At 48.5% G+C, this 25,413-nt stretch overlaps 1 protein-coding gene across 1 annotated transcript; it reads left to right on the forward strand.

Moving 5' to 3' along the window:
* The first annotated feature begins 923 nt into the window (after nucleotides 1-923).
* LOC103754822 (sodium- and chloride-dependent GABA transporter 1) lies at nucleotides 924-23,836 on the forward strand. The gene is made up of 14 exons (XM_029963447.1): nucleotides 924-1,164; nucleotides 6,354-6,485; nucleotides 7,214-7,314; nucleotides 9,881-9,990; nucleotides 10,367-10,499; nucleotides 11,719-11,853; nucleotides 12,075-12,178; nucleotides 12,487-12,611; nucleotides 13,409-13,521; nucleotides 18,679-18,810; nucleotides 19,534-19,636; nucleotides 20,045-20,145; nucleotides 20,927-21,094; nucleotides 23,732-23,836. The coding sequence occupies exons 1-14, from the start codon at nucleotides 924-926 to the stop codon at nucleotides 23,834-23,836; spliced, it is 1,803 nt and encodes a 600-aa protein (XP_029819307.1).
* The last annotated feature ends 1,577 nt before the right edge of the window (nucleotides 23,837-25,413 follow it).

Below are 25,413 nucleotides of genomic sequence, written 5' to 3' on the forward strand. Positions count from 1 at the left end.
CTTGGTTCAATCTCTCGTGGTTCTTATGTCAGAAATGGTGAATACTCGTATTCTATGACACTGATACATTTATAGGCCCCTGTCAGTTACCTCTTCCACAAGACAATGGACCCTCTCTCTTTTAGCCTCTCGTGACATGGAAGGTGCTCCACACTTTTAAGCATCCTTTTGTCTCTCCTCCATGCTTTTTTCTGACTTTGCAATAGCTTCTGCAACAGGAAGGGAGAACTGCACTTAGTTTTCAAGACACGAGTGCAATATTGTTTTAGACACAGGTCTAAATAACACAGCCTGCTCTCGCTCTCTTTCCGAATTGTTTTGGTGTGAGGGTTATGTACTCCTTAGGGCACGCCATCTCTCAGATGGCTCCATGGCTGATGCACTCAGTTTTGGGCCCCAGACCTGGGAGATGTGGCACCTCCACCATGCCCCTTTCCACTGTCACTCAGACATGCCTGGACTGCTCTGTGCTGGATCACCCACAGGCTGTGATTTCTCTGCATGTGTACTGGTCCAGGAGCTTTTCCTACAGAGCATTGCGATGAGAAGGAGATAAGATGAGAGTTGAAGGGTTTGTTATGTACTGGTAACAGCCAGGTCTGAGTCTGTTGTTAGCAGTCTATGTGGGCACAACTCCTCAGTAGGGCAGCTTCGAGCAAGGCAAAATTATCCTCCTTCTCTCCAGGGAAAGCAGGGAGGCATGGATAGGCTGCACTGATGTGCACCAGTCTACCCAGTGAGTCCGCCTCAGACCCAGCAAGACCCTCCCCTAAGTCCACTACACTGACACAGGATTCTTTCTCTCCTTTCTCATCAGGAGCTTTGCCCAGTGCTTCCCATTTCATCCGTGCTCGCCCAAGGCAGAAGCTGCCCTTACTGCTCCTCCGGCCCCTCAGCAAGAGTGGCCACACACCTGAGTCACCATGGGCAAGATGGACAACCCCTCTGTGGAGCTGAACTCTCCCTCTGAGGTGAAGCAGGCAGCCCTGGAGGAACCAGAGCCCGTCACCCCTGAGGTTGTGAGCACCAAGAAGAAGAAGAAGGAGCTCCCAGACAGAGGTTCCTGGAAGGGGAAATTTGACTTCTTGCTGTCCTGTGTGGGCTACGCTATCGGTCTGGGCAACGTCTGGCGCTTCCCTTATCTCTGCGGCAAGAATGGAGGAGGTAAGAGAAACACACTGTGCCTGCATCCATCCCTGAGCAGCCTTGTCCCTGAACAGGCTTTGGTTTGGTGTGTCTGGGTTGATCCTCCAGCTGAGAGCTCTCCCTCATGATGTGAGTTATTAACTTGTCAGGAAACTAGTTCTAAGATCTGTGGCCTTAACTAGCAAGTGCAAGCTGGGAAGAAGCCGTACAAAGAAATTAAACAAGAAGTTTGAGTTCTGTCAAGCTTTTGCAATCCAGATTTGCAGGGCTACAGAAAAGACTGTCCTCATTTATTTACAAGGAGGACTATGCACATAGGCACCCAGCTGGATGCTGGGGCGCTCCCAGGGAAACCTGCTAATGGTGAGGTTCTCCTCAACCTAGTGTATTCTCAAGGGATAACAGTTTTTCATGTGAGTTTGGATCACATGTCTAAGGAGTTCTGATTAGAAGCTTTGCATGGATCATAGCAGGGCTGTGTAGACATATATACAAACAAGAGTACTTATGTACATCTACACACGATGATGTGTCATCATCTTTGGAAGGAAATGAGCTTTCACTTACTAGAGTTCTGTGAGAAGGGTCACAGTTATCATCTCCATCCTAAGGCCTGGAAAACAGAGGCCATAAGACAAGAAGGCAGCTGGCAAAGGATGCAGATCCCACTTACAGTGGGATGTAGCTGGTAGCAGTGCCCTCTTCTGCAGACAGCTAACACTAGCTACTTTTTATTCTCTTTATTATTGCACCACTACATCCTTTCCTTACCATCATCTACTGAGGCTTTGCCAAACCACTGGAAGGCTAGAGAAAGGCAAGCAGATGGGGAAACACTGCTGGGCTAGAAATCAAGAGATCTGGCACATCAGCTCCCTGCCCATTTACAGACTTTCTGCATGTCTTGGATCAAGACAGAAAATAAACTTCTGTGCCTCAGCTCCCCTCTAAAATAATGCTATTTCTTCAGCCTTGCCAGGGAGATGCTTTTTGGGAGGATAGTATGGGCTGGTGTTAGTAGAACAGAGGCTCTTTCTTCTCCTCACTCCATGCCCAGTTGTCCTATCGTTTGTGCCTGTTACCAAAATAACCTTCCTCCCGCACCTTGAAGAGCTGCTCACCTCCTTGAACCATTTCTCAGACTTCCCAGACAAGTCCAAACCCCTTTTCCTCCCCTTTAAGGCTGTATATATAATTTTAGTATCACCTGCTGCTCTTCCCACATGGCTCTTTGCTTCCCTCTTAGCTCTTCCCTGCCCAGAGTCGCTGTCCTTGGTGCCACATTCATTCATGCTGCTCTGAGGGTTTCTCATGCTGCTTCTCCACATCGTTTTTATTTTCCTTTTGCCTTTGATTCTCATGACTCAAATCCACTTCTGGTGTCCATGTCACAGGTAGTGTAGGATGCTCTTCTCCTCCAACCCTGGAAAAGAGGAGAAGGGTCTAGCTCCCTAAAGCAGTCTGTCCATGTAACTCCACAGCATTTAAGGGTATCTTGGCTCTTTCTCTGAAGCATGTGGAGTGAGTTCCAGCAGGAGATCAGACATTTATCAATTTTGACAAGAAGATTTTAATGGAGTATGTTGTTTTCATAGAAGCATAGAATCATAGGATGGTTCGAGTTGGAACGGATCCTAAAGATCATAGAATCATAGGTTGGAAGGGACCTTAAAGATGATATAGTTCCCACCTACCTGCCAAGGGCAGGGACACCTCTACCTAGACCAGGTTGCTCAAAGACACATCCAACCTGGCCATGAACACTTCTAGGGATGGAATATCCACATCTTCTTTGGGTTTTGTGCAGAGGCATAAATATGCAGCTGAGCTGAGTGAGGTTTATGGGAATCAGCCAGGCCTTCCTAGGGGAACCTGTGCCACCAATGCCAGAGCCACGGTGTGGATTTGTCACCTTTATCTAGCCACACTCCAGCACCTGACTGCCAGCCCTCCTCACACAGCATTAGCCCCGTGGCTAAGTCCCAGCGCCAGCCAGTGTCTGCCCTGTGGCTGCTGTGTCATCTCAAATCTCACACTGGATCTGTGATGCCCATGGCTGTTTCCTCACACATAAAGGTGGGGGTGACAATACCTATAATTAGATGAAGGGTGTTGTGAAGCTAAAATCAGCCCTATTTATAAAATCAGCTGAGAACCTAGGACAGAGGATGCTGTGGAGGTGTGGAGCACTATTATTAGCATGAGCAGTGGCACGCAGGGTGATCTGTGCCCTGGCAGCTCCAGGCATGCAGAGGGACCAGCCGGCTGTGAGCAGGAACGCCAGACCGATGAAAGGCAGGGATCGGTGCCTGCCCCCTCCCGAACACCCTGCCTCGCCTGCCGCTTCGTGCCGTCCGCGGCGCTCCGGATCCCTCACTCCTCTCACCCCTAGCAGGTCTGGCTGTTCGCAGGCACGACTGTTCCCACAGCCGGCAGTAATGAGCGGCAAGTGGAGGCTGCGATGCTGGAGACAGGCGGGAGAGCTGACGCACGAAAGCGTCACCGGGAGCCGATGCGAGGCAGGGTCTCACGGCATCTGATTCGCAATCGGGTGGGCACCGCCTTGGCTCTGCCCCGACGGAGGCGCCTCCGGAGCAGAGCAGACTGTGGGTGGGACTCTAATTTTAGCGTCCTGCATGTGCGCTGCTCAGAGCGCGGTCGTGTGGGCTGCTTCCATTACGCACAGGCAAATTGAACTGAATGGAAATATTGTCGTCTCACTTACCGCTGTCACGTTGCATCGGCTCACGGCTGGTTTGCTCGCTGCAGGGAGCCCGGGGCACGGCAGCCCAGCGCACGGCCCGTCCGCTGCGGGGGCAGGCTTCGCCCAAACTGATGGCTGGGCTCCCTGCTGGCTCTGCACACAGCTGGATGTGCCCAGATGTGACTAACGCTCCAGCCTCTGCACCGATTTCTAACCTCATGCATTCCTTCTGATCTCAGCAGGGTTTTACCGGACTCTAAATTCACTCTAAATGCAGCTGAAAATTGTCTGTGAGATCCTGAGCTTGAATAACTTGAGAGAAAAGCAATTCTTTAAATAAGCATCATGCATTCCTCTTTTGCACACTGAGGCTCGAACTAACGGCATTTAACAGCCTGTAATGCTCAACTTTTGATTCGTGGGCAGTGTTCCTTGTTTAAGGCTTAATTGTTATTCCTTGCTTTATGTCATTAGGAGCTGGAGACTGCAGGCAGATTTGGGGCTGCTCAGTGGGTGCCAGGTGCTATATGATCCTTCCGTGCCTCCAAGAATCAGTGCTCTGAGCAGGCAGGGCAGGACCAGCACCATCACTCCTTTAACTCCATGGACTTCAGAGACAAGCTGGGATTCTCACAAGGTCAAACACGACTATTTGTAATAGGCTCAGGATCTGAACCAGACCTTTTGGCAACTCATCCAGGGCCAGAGATTAAAGACCATTGCTTTCTCTCTGTGCCAAGGATTTAGGCAGAGGCCTGCAGACTGTAAGTACAGATTTCAGAACTGATTTCCACTCTGGCTGTACAGCACCTGGGGCTGTTACCAGTGCCCTGGATTGCAGATTTTCCAATATTCTCGAGGATTTTTGTTAGGCCAGGACAAAAGACCTGTGTCCATAAGTTCATTTGTTGTTTTTGTTCTCAATAGTCTCATAAAATCTTTCATCTACAAACCTTCCTGGCCTGCTGCGGATCAAAAATGCAGGATTGTCAGGGCTGTGGCCAAATTTCATTAGTTGCTTGCACAGGAGCGAGGAAGGCACTTGCACTGCTGATAAGCTCAGCCTCCAAACTCCACAGTGGCAGGGTGGCGGCATCCCTGTCCTCCTGCAGGGCTCCTAAGGGGAGTGGACCTTGCAGCCCGTGGTGGCCAGCAAGAACACAAGGGAGGATGCTGAGTGTGCAGTGCTGCTCAAAGCTGCTCTCTCCTCCTTGCCAGGCTGCTGGTGAAGCTGAGAGCCTGTGCTTCCACGCCAGCTTGTGATTCAGGCTCACGGTCATCGAGCTGCTGGCCCAGAGAGTGTTTCCTCCCCACCACCCACTGCCAGCTCCTCTTGCATGCTATCTCCCACGGATTCCCATGCCGGGTGCTGGCACCTGCCTCTCCCAGCTGGGCTCAGCTCCCTGCTTGGCAGGCAGGCGTCCCCAGCTGGGTGTCCCCTGAGCCAGCGTCCCTGGCTGTGCCTCACTGCGTCCCTACCCTCAGAGAGCAGCTGCTGGAGCCTGACTCTGCCAGGTGCAAGCTGGGCCGCAGCTCTCCGGAGTGGCTTTGCTCTCTGGCTCCGTGTTTGCTTTCCCACTATTATCTGGAGAAGAAGACTCATACTGACAGCTCAGCCCTTCGGCTAATGCAGAAACCAGCGCTGTCCCAAACATGGCCAGCTGCTTCTGAGCAAACTGAGTGTCCCCACTCTGTCCTCAGCCAGAGTTTGTCCTCCTCAGGGATGATGGCGTGCTCCAGCACATGCATGAGAAAGGTGGAAAATGAGCTTTGTCCCAAGTCCTAAATGTCAGGATGACCTGAACATGTACAGCCTTCAAATCACACAGCAAGGCTCTCCTATTCTATTCCCTCTTCTTATAACTCGGTGCCAGTAATATCTCTAGTGAATGGCTGCAATACCTTGTTTATAGTGATTTCCACAGGGCCATAGAGAAGAGTAATATTTTTACCAGGAATTTTAAGGGTAAAATCTAAAACATGGATAGCTAGGTATATAGCACTGTTATAAGAGAAAATTCAGTCTTTGTCACAGTTTTCTTAAAAGACTGAAATAGCTATAAAAAAAGAGAGCAGTGGCCAATGCTAGATATTCCTGTGCACTTTTCCTTCGAGCTGAAGAACTGGAAGCTGCTGCAGGTAAGACAGAAAGCATCAACAAGAACAAGTTACCAATGTCAGTGTCCAAGTTTTGGGTTTGTTGTCAAATTGAGTTTAGCATTGCCGAATAGCTAACAACAAAGTGAGACTGGCATTGTCTGTGATGCCAGTGTATATATACACAGGGTACATAAATACCCATTGTGATAGGAACAGATAAGGGTAAAGCAGTGGTGATCTCAGTGGGAGGCTCATGGAACACACCAACTCCAGATGGAAACTGTCATCTCCCAGCAAGGCTTCTCCTCTTCACGTGGGTGCTGTGGAGCAAGAAGCCGCAGCTGGAGGTATTTGCTTCATGGTAAAAGAGAGAGCTGTCTGATAACACTGCTTCTTCTTTCAGGGGCCTTCCTCATCCCCTATTTCCTGACACTGGTGTTTGCTGGGATTCCTCTCTTCCTTCTGGAGACTGCTCTGGGCCAGTATACCTCTGTTGGTGGACTGGGAGTCTGGAGGTTGGCACCCATGTTTAAAGGTACTGTGTGTTTGTGAAACCAATGGCATGTAACTACAGATTCCATTAAAGGTTTGAGGAGCAAATCAGCAAATCCCTTGGGTCTGGGATGGGGTGACAGGTGAGGGGAGTGTTTTTTTCCCCTCTGTCATTATCCAGCTGTCCTTGGCTCTGATGTCTGCAGTTATTAACATCACTATGCTCTGTTTGAGCAGTCTTGTGTGGTGACAAGGCATAAAGTGCCTTGCCACCACACAAGACTGTGTGGTGAGAGCAGTATGGGCTGTGATGGAATGGCTCTGGTTGCAAAAGACCCTTTGTTGCTCCAAGCCTCCCTATGTAGGCTTACCTTAATTGCATGGGAAAGCTGTAAAGAGGGGGCATGAACCTGTTGCCGTGCCTGGAGTCACTGTATTCTAGAAACCAGTGGTGATTTAGAAATACCTTGAATGTGGGAAAGTGCAATTCTGCCAGAGAAGTGACCAGATCCTGTTTTCATGGGGCTCTGTCCCTAAAGAACCCACAGCAGACTGAAAGGTAGCACTGTTCTCCCTGTGCAAATGGGCGGGTGAGAGACGAGAGGGAATGAGCCTCCCTTGCTGACCCCCTCACAGTGCAACTGTAGCACACCCTGTGCTGATGAGCTGATTCACTTTCTCTGGTTCTGCCAAAAAACTTGTTGTGGTGCCTGTGAACTCACTTGGATATTGGAGACCTGGACTGATGCTGCTCTCTGCCTTCTTTTGCAGGAGTGGGACTGGCAGCTATGGTTCTCTCCTTCTGGCTGAACATCTATTACATTGTCATCATTGCCTGGGCTCTCTACTATCTCTTCAACTCTTTCACTGCGGTGAGTCACAGGCGTATCTGCAGCACAGCATTGGCTGTGTTCTGGGTCCTCACTCCTGCTTTGTGGGGGCTAAGTGGTTTATGCTACAAAACAGGCACTAGCTGCTTGCAGTCTGTGCAAAGAGCCCTTGTCAGCATCCTGCTGGACCCTTCCTGAAGAGGTTCATTAGCCCTGGGGGCAGTTTTGTAGTGTTGATGGGTACTGATGTTGCCTCTTAAGAGGATGGTCCTCTGGAGAGGACAGTCCCATCACCTCTCTGAGTACTGTTCCCCGCTCACATCATTCTTTAAAACTCACCCTGTGTCTCTGTTGTATTTCTAGAGCTGCTCAAATCTAAGAGCTACACATTTCCATAACTGGTTTTGTTACAACAGGGTCTTTCCCAGGACTTAGTCCTGACCTTAATTAGTTCTTATTCACTCTTTTCTTGATAAATGAAATCTGGAGAATTTTTTTCTGCTGGGAAAATAATTGAGAAATCATTTAGACATCTGCTTGTGATGTTCCCTTAGCATGTGCTTCGACATTATGGTTTATAGTGGGTTCCTCTCCCATAGCAGGGTCTTCTACCATACAAGGTTAGAATCACTTCTTGGTATCAACTTCTTGGTAGATGAATGATTAATTTCAGCCCAGAAACTGGGAAGAGTTTCCTTAACATAACTCTCTGAGCAACCTGCACCCTTTAAGACAACAACTGCATGGTTCAAATGGGATCCTTTTAAAATAATTTAGATACAACCATGAAATGCTGTTATGATGCTGTACATCCAGTTTTACTTTTTGTTTCAGCAAAATTTCAAATATCTATCAAGACTTTTGCTAAATTATTCCGTTTGGCATTCCCCACTGTGCTTCTACCCCCAAAACCACGTACCACTGTGGGGTCCTGGATCTAGAACAAAATTGTAGGTTGTGGATGAATAGATGCACCCTCAGAGGATTCCCAAATGAACAAAGGTCTACCCATCCCTGGGCAAGATGAGGCTTTGGTACATTCGGGTGTCACAGACCCAGCTGCTGACAGTGCTCATATGTACGCAGACAGGTCCAGGTATTTGGCTCCAGATGTTTTCTTTTACCAGAGATAACTCTAAATTCCCGAAAGGAGCCAAGGTACAAATAAAAAACCTAGGCTGATGTCGGTCCCCTGTCCCTCCTAAATTTGACCAGGAGTATTTTGAACTATAATAGGAGCCAAGCTTCATATATAATAGGAGCCTTCTGCAGTTTCTGTCCTCTGAAATTCAGAGGAAATGGAGCAGCAACAAACTGCCCCCCAGCCTGCCCCTCCTTGTAAGAGCTGTGCAGCTCCTCTGATGTGCAAAGCACTTGTTTGAAGGGCTGCTGCACGGCACTTCTTGAGCCTTTGCCTTTACTTCAGTGCAGTTAGCATTTTTCAGTGAAATCACCATGTGGGTGGAGCAGCCTGGGTGGCCACCGAATGTCCCCCACTCCCCTACAACAGCCACCCTTCTGCCAAGCCAGCACGTTAGAAGGTGGTGTCTCCTGGAACGAACTGATTCAGATGGAGCAGTGAAGGCAGCACTTAAAGGCACTGATGCCACAAAACACTTAAAACGCAGATAATATTTCTAAAGAGGTCGGTGTTTGTGGATGAATAGTGATGGATACAAACATCTTCTTAGAACTTTGTCGAGCTGGAGCCCGAGGTCTTATCTGCAGAGGGAAATCACCTCGTTTCACAGAATAGCTGTTCTGCATTTCTCTACGTGCACTGCGCTTGGGAAAAGAGACTGTTACACATTGAGACATATCTGAGTTGCTTTTCTTGGGCTGCCTCGGCCCCAGCACTACGTGGCACGGGTGAGCTGCCCTGCTCACTCACAGGGCCCCTGGCACTGCAGCTCCAGCACTCACAGTGCCAGAGCTGATCGCATTAAATCTGTAGTGGTGTGCTGCCGTCACACTGCTACTACCTACAGCGTAATCACTGCCCAGGAATCCCTTTGTGCTGCTTATAATTGGGGCAGGAGACAGCATGAAACAGCTATTATGCTTTAAATTTACTCCTATGCTTGCGTTACATTAGTCCACTAGTCTCATAGACAACCTGTTAGCCCCCATTCTCAGGGCCATGTTGCTTTTTAAGCATCGGAGCTTAGTATAATTGAGAGGTAAGAAACTGTTTATTCTTTGTGCACTAAATTCCAACCACTTGTTGAGTGAAGCTAACCAAAAGCTGTAATGGTTATAAACACAATGTCCCTCGGTAGCCATTTTAATTTGTAGCTATTAATTACCAACAGTTAATTGGAAATGGCTTTCTATCTGGGGAATTGCTAACATTTTATTAGAGCTACAGCACTGTCCTAATCAAGCTGTGATATTGTTTCCTGGAAAATCCTTGTCACAAATTACCATATTTTAGAAAATGGTTTTATGCTTTTGGCTACAACGGCGTGCCCATCTGATGGTGCTGCTCATCCTCTTTACAAAAAAAATAATGGGGTTTCAGTTTAAAATAAGCCAAATTTCACTTCTCAATGCTGCCCTTGGGAGATACAACATTAATGATAACCCTGCTGTCCTTATTCCGGTGCAGGACCTGCCATGGCAGAACTGCGGGAATGCCTGGAACACCGACCGCTGCTTCTCCAACTACTCCCTGAATGACACCACCAACCTCACCAGCGCCGTCACTGAGTTCTGGGAGTACGTCCACAGCCTGCCTACACCAGGTTTCTCCCCCCTCACCACAGTCATACCTGCCCACCAGGATTGTGGCTGGTGCCTGTTGGCACTGTCCTTGGATAACTTTGGCAGGAGGGCGTTACAGCCAGCCATTGGCCGTGGTGGGCATGGGGTGCACTGTGCAACCTCAGGTCTGATGAACAGAGAGGATAACAGCCTCTCCACCTCTCTTCTCCTCCCTTTATCCCATCACGATGAACCTCAGGTCTCTTTAGGGTTTTGTGGGTTCTCATGCTTGTCTGCACCTGGCCCTTCACCCTGTAGCCCCCCCGGGATCTCCAATCCCTCTGCCCCCAAGGGTTGGACTTCCCTCTAACACAAAGTCTCCCGTCCCTAGGAGGAACATGCACCAGATGTCGGGGGGCCTGGGGGAGCCCGGCTCTGTCCGCTGGCCCCTGGCCGGCACACTGGCCCTGGCCTGGCTGCTGGTCTACTTCTCCATCTGGAAGGGTGTGGAGTGGACAGGCAAGGTACGGTGTGAGGGCCGGGTGTTTCACTGCTGCCTCTCATTGCGGCACTCAGGTCTCGGCTGTCGAAATGTCCTCCAGACTCAATTTTATTTAAGTGCCTATAACTAAGGTTATGGTGTTTTGAGGCAGAATCACAGTAGATGCTATTAGATTCCTGACATTTTACCTTTCATGGTTGTAAAAATTGCTGCTGTGTTTATGGTAATTTTCATTCTAAGTGTAGAGAACAGCTCTTCCCTGTAAAGTCACGGGTCTGAGCACTCAGTCCTTTGGGGAAGAGGCTTGTGAAGATGTTTTCAGAGGTTACTTATATTTCCCACCTTGGGACAGCCTTTTGAGAGAGTAAAGCCTCTTCTCGTCTCCCCCTTTTGAAAAATCACGGTCTCTTAAAATGTTTTGGTGGAAAAAAACCCTCACCATCTCATTTTAAAATTTCCCTGCTGCTGCCCTTTCAATATTGGTGGGAGACCTTCAGATGAGAAGCATGTTGTTATTCACTGTGTAGCATTTCAGGCTAGCACAGCAGAAAGGTAATTGCTTAGTTTAGTGAAAACGTGATGCTGAGACACTGGGATATGTTATTTAGAGCACAGCGTGGTGCAGCAGGACAATATTATGAAAGGAATAATCTAGAGGAGAGATCAGAAATAAGCGCTTCAGGGGTAGGTCACCTAAGCTGTTAACTTCCCCAGTGGCTTCCAAACAGGTTTTAGCCACACAGCCACAGCAAAGCTCTGGTGATTCCTGGTATGGGCCCTGTGATGAGGGATGTCATGTACTTGTGATCCCTGAAATAGTGCTGAGAAGAAAGCAGTGGAAATCAAGACAACTCTTGTTGCTTGATGCATAGGTCTAGAGAAACATTGGCTTTACCTCTGCAAAATAAGGATGTGATGAGTTAAAGGGATTACTTCTGTGGACTAAATTTATCCTCATGCAATTCCCTTGTCTTTGGGCATTTCATCCAGACTTCAGCATGCTACTTTTGTGATTAGTGTGTCCTTGGATATCATTGGTAGGGAGAAACCTCAGACAGACAGAAACATTACTAGCATGGGAATGGGAGACAGCAAATGCAAGGAAATTCTGCTGAAAGTGGCTGTGCTTGGGGAGCCTGTCCCCCTCACAAGGGGACATGCCACGTGCAATGACACCGTGGGCAGGAAAGCTCCTGGGCACTGGTGGGCTGAGGGTTTCTCTACCATGGGGTCTTTTTCAGGTTGTGTATTTCTCGGCCACCTATCCCTACTTCATGCTTTTCATCCTCTTATTCCGTGGAGTCACTCTGCCGGGAGCCAAGGAGGGGATCCTCTTCTACCTCACGCCTGACTTCAGAAAGCTCTCCGACTCTGAGGTTTGTGGCCTAGTGACAAAAGCTCCTGTCTCCCAGTTGTCTCTGCATTAGTCTTCCAAAGGCACTTCCCTCGTATATTTTAAGTATTTAAAAAAATCCTGCAATAGTTCCTCGTTCAAACAGTCACGACCCTCACAGGCTAAGACAAAGCTGCACTGAGCTGCTGCAGGAGATGCACCTGCAGCATGGAGTCCCTCCCTCTCCTGGTTCTTTCTCCACAGGTCTGGATGGATGCAGCCACACAGATCTTCTTCTCTTATGGCCTGGGGCTGGGGTCCCTGATTGCTCTGGGGAGCTACAACACTTTCCACAACAATGTCTACAGGTCAGTTTTTTCTTTCCCAGCCTCCTGCATGGTGAGGAGTGCTCAGGGTGAGGTAGGGGGTCGTGGTGAGTCTGGGGTGTCTGACCTCCACTGTCCCCTTACTGCCAACATGCAGCTCAGGGAACACACTGTGATCTCTACAGAGGGGCTCTCCTGCCTGCAGGACATTTCATATCTCACCTGTGCTACCTCTCCAGGGCATGGACCTGCTCTCAGCAGGGCTTGGTCTTTTATTTACCCCACTCTCCGCTCTTGGCCTCTTGGTAGGGACCTGCAGGTGGTTTCTTTTCCTTCTTTCTCTCTTCCAGAGACTCCATTATTGTCTGTTGTATAAACTCCACTACAAGTGTATTTGCTGGATTTGTTATTTTCTCCATCATTGGCTTCATGTCACACATCACGAAGAAGTCAGTCTCAGAGCTGGCCTCCTCAGGTAAGCAGAAACCCAGTTCAAATGCAACAGCAACCTGTGAGAGCAATTTTTCTGTGAGCATGGGATGCTCCCAGGCCTTTCCAGACTGGGACCCAGGTGCTCTTTGAGCACCCTCCCACCAAGATATGTCTAAGGCACCTGTGGCTGATGTTGGTCACACTCTGGCTGCAAGGGGCATCTCTGTCTGCTTTTAGTGTTCTTCTCCTTTTAGTGCTGAACTTTCATGTGATTTTGCTGTAAGGAAATATTTAGGCCATTCGCTGTCTGAAACCTTCCTGTAGAGAATAGATACTGCCTATGTTTTCAGCAGGCATGATGAAAATTTGGAGTCCCTTTTTCATGTGCAATCTTGAAATTGATCTCAGAATAATTTTTTAACCAAGATGGGACTGTGTCTTTTTGCGCAAAGACATATTTTGAAATTGCTGTCTTCCCAGAGAAAGCTTTTATCTCAAGAAACAGCATTTTGTGGTGGGAAAAAAAAAGGCACTGGGAAAGTTATAAGCAGCTCTCATTTTTGTAGCAAATGCTCCAGCTTCATTTGGTTGTAATAATTTGATGACCTTCTTGCTTGCAGGACTTGTTTTTCCAGTCATTCCTGCCTCCCCGTCCTACCCCTGTGCACTCCACTGGGTCGGTGTGTCACAGACAAAAGCTCAGGTGTTCCTAGCTCCTATATCAAATACCCACAAGTCTTGGCTGGGATTGTTGTCTCTCAGTTCAACCGTGGCCCTTAGCTCAGACTTCCCATCAAATGCTTTATAAACTTGCTCTCACCCCTCTTTTCATTACCACAGGCCCCGGACTGGCTTTCCTTGCCTACCCACAGGTTGTCACACAGCTGCCCCTGTCACCTCTCTGGTCAGTCCTCTTCTTCTCCATGCTGATGATGTTGGGTCTGGATAGTCAGGTGAGACAACCCGGGCACGAGGTGGGGTAAGATACAAAAATATCTTCAGGTATGATGGTGGTGTCCCCTCCTACACCTCTGGACAGTGCTGAGCAGGGTGGTTTTTTAACTCTTAGAGTTGAAATGCAGCTTCATGAAACAAAACCTCCTGTGTGGACATCACCTTTGTGCTCTTCCCTCATGTAGGCATATACTTGGAAGCGTGATGGGATCTGACAACTTCCCAATGCACCAGTCCTTGTCCTGCTGCCCATTAAAAATAAGAGCAATGACCAGTTTCCAGCAGCCCAGCAGAACCAGTCAGCCCTATAAGATATTCACCACTTCCCTGTAGAAGGAGAGGATCTTTGGCAAGCTTTTCTCCGTTCACACCAATTTTTGACCCTGTGGCCAAGTACCAGTGCTGCTGAGTGCACACAGCCCATCCCCACCTTGCTGGGTCACCCTGGCAGCTGAGCCTCACAGGCTCTAAGCAGAGCTAGTGGGAAACCAGTCCTGCCAAAATACTTTGCATCACAGGAAAAGGGAAAAAAGATTTCTTTCAAGTAATAACTGCTTTGTTCTTGTAGGACATGACTCCCCCCACTCCCAATGTAGGTACATGAAATAAGGGAAATCAGTATGAACTATTTCATTTCATGCCTGCATGACGGTAGTTTGTGGTCATCTCAGCTCTCTTAGTGTTCTGTGAGAAGCTTGGATGCTTGGAATTTTCTGTCGCCTTGACCAAACTGCATTTCCTGTGAGGCGAGAGAATGTCATTACTTCAGCTTTTCTTCACAGCTTAGGGTAGAAGGTCTCCATGTTCCCTACTCCCAGGAGCCAGAGCCAGCATCTTTGCACAAGGTACTGGTGTCCAGCCAGGCCCAGTGCTCTGGTGGAGCATCAACAGGTTCTGCTGAGGAAAGCAGCGATGCAGGGTTTCAACTGGGGCTCCCTCCGAGTGTGAGGACAGTGGTTTGGTGCACTGTTTTGGCATCGGTGTTGATGACAAAAGTGATCCTGAGCAGAGCTGCAGCTCCCTGGTTTGTAGGTGAGCAGGAATAGATTCTGGCAGAAAGAAGGAATCATGCCTTGGGAAAGGCTGGTGCCCGGATACCTGGGTAGCTTTGCCATCAGGTGAGTCTTGCTTGTGGGGGAAGCAGCTGGATGTAGCTAAAGGCCTCTACCCTGCCCCCTCAGAGCCCTCACAAAACAAACAAAAAACCACCATTATCTCTGTGTTTTTACAAGTGGTGATACTTTTTTCTGATAATTCAGCTTAAAAGTAGCTACCCAGTGAAGCAGTGAACTGCAGCGTGCCTCTCTATTCAGTGCATCAAAATCAAAGGCTCCTGCAAAAGCCTGCACTTGGCCTGTCCCATCCTCCCTTATGCCCACGTGCTCTTCCCTTGCAGCACAAACCACCAGTACAAAATGGATGCTCTCCTGGATTACAGGTAGCGTTCACAAATCCAAGCCTAGTTCACAATCAGACTCAGACCTATTCCTGAAATGTCACACCTGGTTTCCAGGAAAATCTAATCAACCAAATCTGGTTTTCAATGATGGCACACTCTCATAAACACATTATAAAGCTCATGTCTGCATTACTACAGTCATTATTTAGCAAAAAAGAAATGCAAATAAGAACTAAATATTCTGAAAAAAGCTACATTTACAGAAAAAAAAATTATGTCCGTGGATTATTCACTCAGAGCCGGTAAATAGTTCAAGGCATGACAATAAGCCCTCTAAGCATTCTGTGGAATTTATTTGCTGCATTTACTTCTGAAATACCACTTGAAATTCTCCATGTCCCTTCTGACAGCCAGTCCTGGAGGGCAGTCTGTGGGGGGCTATCATTGCCTGAAGGAGAAGGCTGGGCAGAAACGAAGCATCAAAAGGAAAACAAGCTCTTAAAAAGCACAGCTAAATACATGTGAAATAGCTTTCTGTCTGCATGCTGGAGCTCTGATTCATTCAAACACACCAGCAAAGGCATGGCAGCTTGTGCATATAAAACAAGTAACACAGGCTGCAACAATGCCTGCAATTCCACGTGCATTTTGAAGCATTCATCTAAAAAAACAAGAAAAGGGGAAAAAAAAAGGTGGTTTTGCTACGTGCTGATTTCATATCCTTTGTGGTATTTGCAGATGGGGAGCAGGCATTTTTCATTTGGGTCAGCAGCCCAGTCTGTGAGGCATAGCGGGGCCATAGGGCATTTCTTGCACCCTGTACCCCCAGGGCTGCTGGGCTGAGGCTGCCCCTTGTCTCTGTAGGCTCTGTAGGCACGGCAGAGACGCTTGGAAGCCCAGCTAGTGACGGGAGGTCGGGCTGAGATCTGTGTTAGTGATGCAGCAACAAGCTCCAGCCCTTTAGTGACAATGGGAGTAGGTCCGGCGAGTCACACCTGCCTCTTTCTGTCAGGGTGCTCATCTCATCTGCAGGTCCTTGAATGGGATGAGTGACCTACATGGATGGACATGCACCTCCCTCCTGTGCCCCCACTTGCCACTCGTGTGCCTTAATGTTCACTCTGCTCTCATCCATCCGGGCTTTACTCCTCTTGCGTCTAGACCCTCTTGCGTAATATGCTAATGCTTTCTTTTAACCTACCAGTTTCCAGGTCAGGCATTCATTCCTCAGGGGAGCTTGCAGGCCTTGTGACTGCAAGCCTGTGTCTGTCCCATGTGAGGCCTCCTCTCGCGGGTTATTCATGAGGATTTCCAGCTGCTGGCAGTGAGACCGCTCGTGGATCTCTGGCTGCACATCTGTGGTCAAACTCCCCACACATCCATGGGTCCCAGTCAGGGTGCTCTGTGTGGTCAAGGAGGGAACAGCAAGCCCTTGACACTGGGAGAGGGTGGGAGAGGGACTCTCCTACAGACTGAGGTGCCACCTATATTGACTCCCAAATCCAGGTTATCAAACCCATTATCCTTGTGTGATGATTAAGCCTTGAAGGGGAAAAAAAGCAAAAGAGCTAAGTTAATGGCAATACAATGCTTAGGAAAGAGACAATATCATGAGGTGAGGCATGAGGAAGAACAGAATATATGCTAAAAATTGTGTCTGGAGGAAGTTGGTGGGAAAAGCAGAGTTTTTTGGAAAGCATACTGTAGTGGCAAGGACAGAAGGCACCCCAATGCCCAGATCCTCACCAATCCTGAAAGCAGCATACTTTCACTCAGAAGAAATGCTTACTTATCTCGTGTGAGGAGCTAAGGTTTGGTATGTAGGCCTGGAGAAGTGGATCTCAGGCCAGCTAGGGAACCACAGTCCACAGGGCTGGAAATGTGAGCCTCCTCCAGGCTGCATCCCTTCTGAAACCTGAGGCTGGTGAGAGGCAGTTTTCAGTAAATGATATGAAGATCATTGCCTGTTTTATGGCTAGAAAAAGCAGTATACTACCATTTGTTTCACCACCTTGTCCATTACACAGCAGCTTGATTTTGATAGGAGACAAAGAGATTTCAACTCACTTTGTAACCCTGTTTCTCATCACCCACCTCCCTGTATTTCCCTCTATGCTTTCCCTGACGTGATCCTTCTTCCTGCACCAAAGGGCTGTCAGTTTTACTCCATCCCGTTATCTGAGACATCATTTTCTTCACTCCTTCTCTGGTGGACACCACCCTCTGCCCCTGACCACCTCTGGCCCCCCCTACAAATCCATTTCTCTCTCTGATCTCGGGTCCCCTGGCCCTGCCCATGGCTCTGGCAGTACCTGGCCATGCATCCACATGGAAAGAATCGCTTTCGACAGTGTTTTTTTTTGTCATGCTATCTCTTCACACTGTGGTGCCAGCTCAGTCCTGACTCTTCCAGACAACAAGCTCGGTGGGATGGGGTGAAGAGCTCGCTGTCTATGAGTATAAAGGCAGCTTAACCCATGCGTGAATGGCAAAAGATGCTTTAATGGCACTTGTGTCCAACATAAAAGGCTTAGCTCATTAAACATTCAAGCTGAAGCCATTGAACTTTGATGCTTTGGGAATACTGGTTTTCCGTGAGGATGTAAAACCCTGGGCAGACACATTGCCCTTTGCCTTGCTCTGGCCCACGTGGAAGCCAGCCCCAGCAGCCAGCAGTGTGAAAGCTCTTCCAACATCCCTGCCCAGCTATAGGCACAGCTCAGGCTCTCTGCTTTTCTTCTGTACATCTTTCTAGCCCTCTGCTGCTCTTTTTAGTCCATATACCTCCACCTCCACTCTAGGGGTTCTTTTCTTCCCAGGGACAGGGAGGTCCCTGACTCCCAAGAGCGATGAAACCTTTTTCACTTTCATTGCATGAGCTTTTACATTTGCTCAGGGTGACCAGAGAAGCCAGGAATTTGCTACTCTTGTTAATTCCCAGGATTTCTGCTAGAGGCATAATGTACTGTCTGAGAGCTGTATGTTACCTGTAGTTTCTGGGAGTGAGATATAAAAGTGAATCTCACAGTTTATCAGGAAATAGGAGGAAAGGATGCACTTCACATATATATGGTCAAACTGTCCTCATGCCAGAAGGCAGGACTAGCAGGAGCATTGATTTGAAGGTAACACTCACAGGGAATGTGTTGTGGTGCACACAACATATACTGTGCCTTGTGTAGTGCTTCACAAGCCATCCAGGTGTTTCCATCTCTAGAAAGATGATATGCTGTGAGGATGGGCTTTTGATGTGCCCCATGCATTTAACGTAGTGTGCTTGAAAAAGGACTGGGTAGTCAGAGATGTCGTAGTTATTCACATGCACATGAGACTGGGCAGTGGGTAATGCAGCTCCTTATTAAGTGTTTTAGATCACTGAACAGCACAAGTGTTCTCTTGTGTGTTCCTGTAGACTGGGAAGAGCACACATGGGAAGGGAAGAGCAAGCGAGGTCCAGCATGTGTCCCAGACACACAGCTGTGACACAGAGCCTGGCAGCGTGGGGGAGCAGGGCAGTGGAGGGGAGGCCCCAGAGAGTTTGTGGAAAGAAAGGAGAGGCTTTTCACAGGAGCAAAAGACAGGGATTTATCTCAGCTATTTTTAAGTATTTAACTTCAGTGCTTTTAGCTCCGTCTCTATTCAGTGAAAGTCTGCAGAGAGTTCTTAAATCGATGAGGTTCTCAGCACTGAAGCTAAATGTGGGTGGGAGCGATGTCAGGCTACTTATGTATATGTCCTTGGTGTATACCTTTTCTAGTTCTGCACGGTGGAAGGGTTCATTACAGCCCTGGTGGATGAGTACCCTCATCTCCTGAGAGCCAGGAAGAAGATCTTCATCGCAGTGGTCTGTTTCATCTCTTATCTCATTGGATTCTCCAACATCACCCAGGTACAGACAGCTGTGTTTATGCCTCCATTCATGACACCCTTCTAGTCACTTTGGCACAGCACAGCAACACCAAAAACTTTGGAAGAAGTGACAACATTTCTCCTAATGTTGAATAAAAGGGTTTGCTCATCACTGCTACATCTCAAGTTACTTAGGATGCCTCCATAATTTTTTACCATTATCCTGTTGTCAGTCTGTCTTGGTATTTTGCTATTTGTAATAAGGGCTCAAGCCAACAGAGCCCAAGCTGGGGAGTGCTTGCTGCAAAGGGTTAAGATAACATAAAAAAAACCAGTCTGCTGGGGCCCTGAATTTCTGGGGCTGAAGCCAAGGTTCACATGAGGGACAGTGAGGGCTGAGTGATCTAGAGACCATTTGTGGACCACTGAAGGTTCATGAGGAGGCAAGGCAAAACTCCTGGGAAGGGCAGAGCAGACTAAATTCAGCGACTCCATCTAAAGCAGAGAAATATAAGAGATCCTAGTGAATTACTGGTTTTCTTCTCACCCTTGGCTATGCCTGAACAGACTGGCTAATTGTCTGCAAGAGCACATCAGTTTTGCTGCTGGGAACCAGGCTCCAGTAGAAACATTGCAACACTGGCTCTACTGTCCAAGGAAATTAACATTAAAGCCAACAGACACAGACAGTAGCAATCGAAGCTGCTGACTGATATTGTCGACCAAAATCTATAACTCCTTAACCCTGTTTTTGTCTCTTCAGGGTGGCATTTATGTCTTCAAGCTGTTTGATTACTACTCAGCCAGTGGCATGTGTCTTCTCTTTCTTGTCTTCTTTGAGACCATCTCAATTTCTTGGTGTTATGGTAAGCACAGAACACCTCGTTCCTTTGTTTCCTCCATGGGCACGGTGAGTTATTTCAAAAGCCTCCCACACTGAAGCCAATGACAATTTTGCAACTGAAAATAGCTTAGACTGATAACCCCAGAAAATCAGGAGTGGAAGGCTGTCATCTCACTTCTCCAGCCCATCACAAAGACCTCTGCACAAACTGACAGATGCCTAGGGTACTTCACTCTGGGCCTTCAAGGGGACACCAGGAACATGGAAGCTGTTAGCAGGAATTTGCTTTTGTGTCCCAGTACCCCATCCCCTCCAGAAAATGCGTCTCTCATGCCTCTTGCTGTGACTGGCCTGTGCTGTGTCATGAGAAGATGTGTTAACCATCGTGCTGAGATGGGATGTTTTTTTCAATGCTCATTTCTTCTTGTAGGTGTGAACAGGTTTTACAGGAACATTGAAGAAATGATTGGCTACAAGCCTTGCATCTGGTGGAAGATCTGCTGGGCCTTCTTCACACCTCTTGTCTGCCTGGTAAGACCTGGGGCATCCTATCTGCAGGTGTGGGTCAAGAAGGGCCCCTCAGTTTGGATGGACTGTAGGGGAAACACTATATTCTCCACCTAGTATAGGGCTGGTGCAAGGTGGTCCCAGGCAGACTTGAGATGGGCAAAGTGATACAGGAGCCTCTTTCACTCTACCTGCTAGAAATCACCCATAAGAAAAGTTCTAGGTGATTGTTTTAATCTAAATGAGGCCATTAGTTCTTCATTCTTCTTTCTGAGATGCCAGAAGATAAGCAAAATAATTTACTGCTTTAAAAAGCTATTATTGGTTCTGGTGAAGGCTCTTAGCTACTCCAGCTCCAGCTTCAGCCCCTGACAGGCTTGTCAGAGCAAAAGCTATCAGCAAATGCAGGATAATTGACTGTAGAGCAATTTGGCCTTTGCTGATTCTTGCCCTTCCAGCAGAAGTAGTGCAGGGAATGGCAGGAAAAGGCCAGTGACAGGAAGATGAAGACTCCTGAGGCCAGCTGTGAGGATGCTATTAACTTGCTTAGGAACCGGTGTGGGGGAACTGCTTGTCTAAGTAGCCTAGTGAAGAAGAAAATCAGGAGTATTCCAGTTCCAGCTTTTTACATGTGATAAGAATTTATTTCAGATTACCAGTTGATGGGCTGAAAGACTCTAGACTAGTTTAAAGAGTTGTTCAGTTGCTCTAAGACTGTTGGGAGCTAAGAGGATAATGAAGGAAAGAATTTATGGACTCTGATTTTGCATGCCTTCACCTGCATTCGCTGGTGCTCTTTTCCCAGGGTGTGTTCTTCTTCAGTGTGGTGGAAATGACCCCTCTGACATTGGGAAAATACGTCTATCCTGCGTGGGGACAAGGCCTTGGTTGGCTTATGGCTCTGTCCTCCATGGTTCTGATTCCAGGATATATGCTGTACTCTTTCTTCACCTCAAAGGGGACTCTCCGGCAGGTATGAACAGCTTTACCACTCCTCTCTGCTCAGGGTAGGCGTGTCTGGCTGTGACTGACCATGTAGGCAGACCTTCAGGTAGTCTACACTTTGGTCCGTTGTTCCTCACTGAGATTTGTGTTGTCACCATCACAAAAAGGGAGCCCTCGCCCCTGGAATATCCCTTTGGTGCAGGTGACTGGAGCCCAGGAAAAGACTGGGAAGAAATCTTTGAGATTTCATAACCCAGAGGAATCCAGGTTCCTGACGGTCCCTGGCTATGAGCATGGTTACTTGGCAATTCTCAGCAGAGAGATCAGCATCCTCCAAGCGTGGCTCTTGAAGTGTCTTGGGCTGGGACCTGCTACCAACAAAGACAAGCACAGTGGTAGTTTGCCATCTGCTTTGCAAAGTGCACTCAGTGACTGAGGGGTTAAGAAGCAAGGAATACTTTTATGCAGGACCCACAATACCCACTAGTCTTGTTTAAAACGTTTTCTTTAGTAATTTGAGCAGGGTTTTATGTAGCAGTGAATCATGAGTCTGTATGTCATACCTAGTACTTACTGTTAAGATTTTATTTACGGTGTTGACATTCAGTCTTGAGAGCACTGTGCAAAAAGTCACTGGCTTGGTGCTGTCTGCTGCAAACTACAGATGTAAGAAGTCACCCCAGGGGTGCTCATTTATGGCTTTCCCAGCCCAGCTGCAATAGCAAGCAGACGCCATCTAAACCCCATGAGCTCACTTCATGGATGCTGTATTTCGAACAATGTTTAACTCAGAAATGTTTTGGCTGGAATTACTGGGCTTAGGTCAACTTCAGGCTCTCTACCTCTGAGGTCAAGTTGCAGGTGGATTTGAGTTTTCTTCCCTCCAGCCTTCCATTTCAGTGTGCTCTGATGTGGGAACTGAGTGAGTCTGGGGTCTCAGATCTGCTTTCAGTTCTGGTCTCTCATCTGAAGCTGGGTTTAGGTACTTGTCATTGGTGTTGAGATCCACCTTGGCACTCCTGCAGGACTCAAGCCAGGGTGTTGTCAAGCCACTTTGGAGATTTTGGGTTGAAGGCCAGCAGCAATTCCAGCAGTAGCTCCTTTCTCAGACATTTAGAGGGTTCCTTATTCCCACATTATATGAGCTGGAAAAGGGGAGAAGGGAAGCCCAAAAGTACAGATATGAGTTCAACCCTTTGCCTAGTCTCAGTCCTGTTTTACTACAGGCGGAGGAAGCACATCCCAGCATCTGGGTGAGCCCAGGCTGGCCTGTGGTCTCCCAGGAGTAGCTCAACTCCTTCTGACAAAGGGCTTGTGCTAATTATAGACGTAACAAGAGTGGCAACACCAGCACTTCCAAAGTGCTGGGGGCTCCCGTGTTGCCCCAGGGCATGGAGAGCAGCTCATGAGCACGTTTCCACCCATCCCCTCTGCATCTTGTGCAAACCAGCAGTACCAGTAAGCAGTGTGAGTGGCTGATGTGTGCCCTCCCTGTCTGGCTCTTCCTCTAACATTGCCCACACACATGATGAGACCCAGACCCCTCTCAATCGTTCATAGACCCAGGAGTGAGCAGCAGATGGCACCATGAAGAAAGTAGGCTAATCTGTGAATGTGTCTGTTGGTATCAGAGAGACAGAGAGAATTTTTGGCCTCTTATACGCCCAGATCCTGGATTAATTTGTAATAGAGCTGGAGCTGGAGGGAAATTAGATGCCAATCCTGAATAAAGTGGTTTTGACAGACAGGGAAGATTACAAGTCATTTTGATTCTACTGAGCATGAATGTGAGAGGGCAAAAAAAAAAGACCATGAATGGTAGAAGCAACTCAGTGAACATTTCAGGGACTACACCCAGCAACAGCTACTTCAGTAGGAGCTTGTTTCTCTTGCTGAAAAGAGGTTCTACCTGTCTTAGTGATGTCTGTTAAGGTCAGGCTCAATCTGCCCCTGCTTCTTTTCTGCAGTGGACAGCATCAGTCTCTCCCTGACCAGCAAAAGTGATTCATTGTTCTTCATCGCTCCTGATGCTCAGTCCACACGCCTCCAGCAATGACTTGCCCCTCCATATTTTCCCGGGTTCTTTGCTTCACATTACTTGACTCTGCACTTTTCATTTGATCAGCTCGGGGTGACAGGAGTTGCTGCTGTGCAAAGGTTTGTTCAGGTGGATGGTCTCATCTACATCAAAGGCAAAGATCATAACCTTGTTAGCCTGGTGTAGTTACTTAGTAATGCTTTGTAATTATTTTGGGCTGGGCTTCGCTGATGAAGATTTGGACTTTGTAATCAACAGTAGCGGAAAATGGGTCTACTCTGAAGCCTGTGACAGTGCAGCTCTCTTTTGTTCCTCCTTGCAGCTGGTCTTGTCTGGTAACAGTTTGCCTGTGTTATCAGGATGATCCCTGTATTTCAGATAAAAGGAGGAGCTGCTGTGCTGTGTGTGGCACCAAAGCAAAGGTGACTTGCAGAGGTTTTTGGATTCAATGAGTGGTGCTGCGGGAGCCACTTCTGCTGCATGCGCCACCCCCTCACCCTGTAACTAGGGTCACCTCTGAGGCTTGGGGAGAGGGGTCCCGACCCTCAGCTGCTGCCATGCCCCGACTGTCCCACTGCTGCCGCCCCCAGCCCCTGGCTGACACTTTCTCCCTTTATTCCTGGGCAGCGTTTGCAGCAGATGACACAGCCCAAAGCAGAGGGGCACGTGCAGAACAACGGCCTCCAGCCAAAGACGTCCTTGAATGGGAGGATCTCAGATGCCACCGTCTAGGAGGAAAGCCTAGGAGGAAAGCCTCGCCCTGTCCCGTAGCTGCTCACTCCACATTGTCCCTCGAGCTCCTCCGGCACAGCTTCATGTCCCTGGCTCCATGATGGCTTTCACTTGTTGAAGAGGGGACCTGGCGGAGGAACCTGCTTGTGTCCCTCCTGGCCTGGCTTACCAAGGCGCTGAACAAGCTGTCACCGGGGCGTTGTGAGGTGACCATCTTCATCCTGCAGCATCCTGGTCCAGGCTCTCAGGGAGGAGCAGCCGGTGCCCACGCCTTCCTCCTCCTGAGCAGAGGTGATGTCTCTAGAGAGCTTAGACTGACTGTTGTCCACTTCTTTGCTTTTCTTGCCTTTCCATGTGAAACTCTGCAGAGCATCCCCCAGCACACAGCTGTGCTTTCACCCCACAGATCTTGCTGACACTGGGTTCAAATCGCAGGTGGCTGTTGATTTATGGAGCATAAACCAACACTAACAAACAACTGGAGGGGATGTGCAGAACAAAGGATACTAGTGCAGAACAAGGGATTCTAGTGAGGAGTCCAGCATGCTGGTAGCTGTAGGACACCACCTCAAAACTGGAGAAGGGCTTAAGGACAATGTGTGCTGCTCACAGGTGCCAGGTTTCAGCCCTACACAGTCTCCAGCTGTGTTCCCTGCATCCATTGGGGCTGGCCCTGTGAGTCAAAGCCCTGCAGAGCAGGCAGCCTTTCTCTTCTGGAGCATTCTGCCCTCTGCAGATCTGTGTAGTAGCTAGTCCCTGACCCTAAAATGCAATTAAAAGGGTAAGTGAAGGGCTCTTTGCTAGAGGCTGTCCGAATCTCCTACATGGTCACTCTCTGCTACAAACAGCTTTGTGCAGAGGCAAGAGGTCCACCATGTGATTGAGAGATTTTCCAGCACTCCTCCCAGCCAATCTCCCACCAGCTGGAAAAAGGTAGTTCCTGCCAAACACCCGCCCTGGCTGCATCCCTGGGTGGGAAATAATAAGATGCAGCATAGTGCCCATGGATGGTTTAGTTTACACCTTTTCTGTGAAGTGGCAACAGCTAAATCCCAGGAGCTCCTGAGGCAATTGGTAGGATGTAGCCCCCATGCTTAAACCCGCCCCTGTGAACCAGTGCTGATGTCCCATGGGAAGTATCTGTACAGCCTGCTGCTGGCATTGGCACATCCCAACTCCCAACACACACCACAGGAGACAGTGAGCTGGTGTAGATGATGCTGGAGGAGGGTAACACCACAGAGAAGGCTGGGAAGTATTTCAGAGCAGTCCTAAAGCAGCAACATATTTCTTGGTTATAAAGCCTTGTGAAAGAAGGTGTCTCATCATAGCACCATGTGTAGATGTGACAGTGATGTTCCCATTTGTGCCAGCTGCCCAATGACCCCATGCAGGGATACCTGTGTACTCAGGGCATTTGAAGAGCACCCACCACACGTGCACACATGGTGTGACAGTGCAGATTAGTCTCTCCCCACACATAACACAGCACTGGCACTGCTCACACTTCCAGGTTCAGCTCAGAATCAACAACCTCATAAATGAGCATCCAAGAAAAGCTATGTCCCACCCACACT

This window comes from Manacus vitellinus, unplaced genomic scaffold (assembly GCF_001715985.3).
Source record: "Manacus vitellinus isolate BGI_N305 unplaced genomic scaffold, ASM171598v3 scaffold_5_pilon, whole genome shotgun sequence".
Taxonomy (NCBI): domain Eukaryota; kingdom Metazoa; phylum Chordata; class Aves; order Passeriformes; family Pipridae; genus Manacus; species Manacus vitellinus.

Bases quoted from the DNA above. Each gene is read 5' to 3' on its own strand.
- LOC103754822 (XM_029963447.1), top strand. From the start codon at position 924: ATGGGCAAGATGGACAACCCCTCTGTGGAGCTGAACTCTCCCTCTGAG. The intron at 7,315-9,880 runs GTGAGTCACAGG...ATTCCGGTGCAG, and splicing joins TCTTCAACTCTTTCACTGCG to GACCTGCCATGGCAGAACTG. The intron at 20,146-20,926 runs GTAAGACCTGGG...CTCTTTTCCCAG, and splicing joins TCACACCTCTTGTCTGCCTG to GGTGTGTTCTTCTTCAGTGT.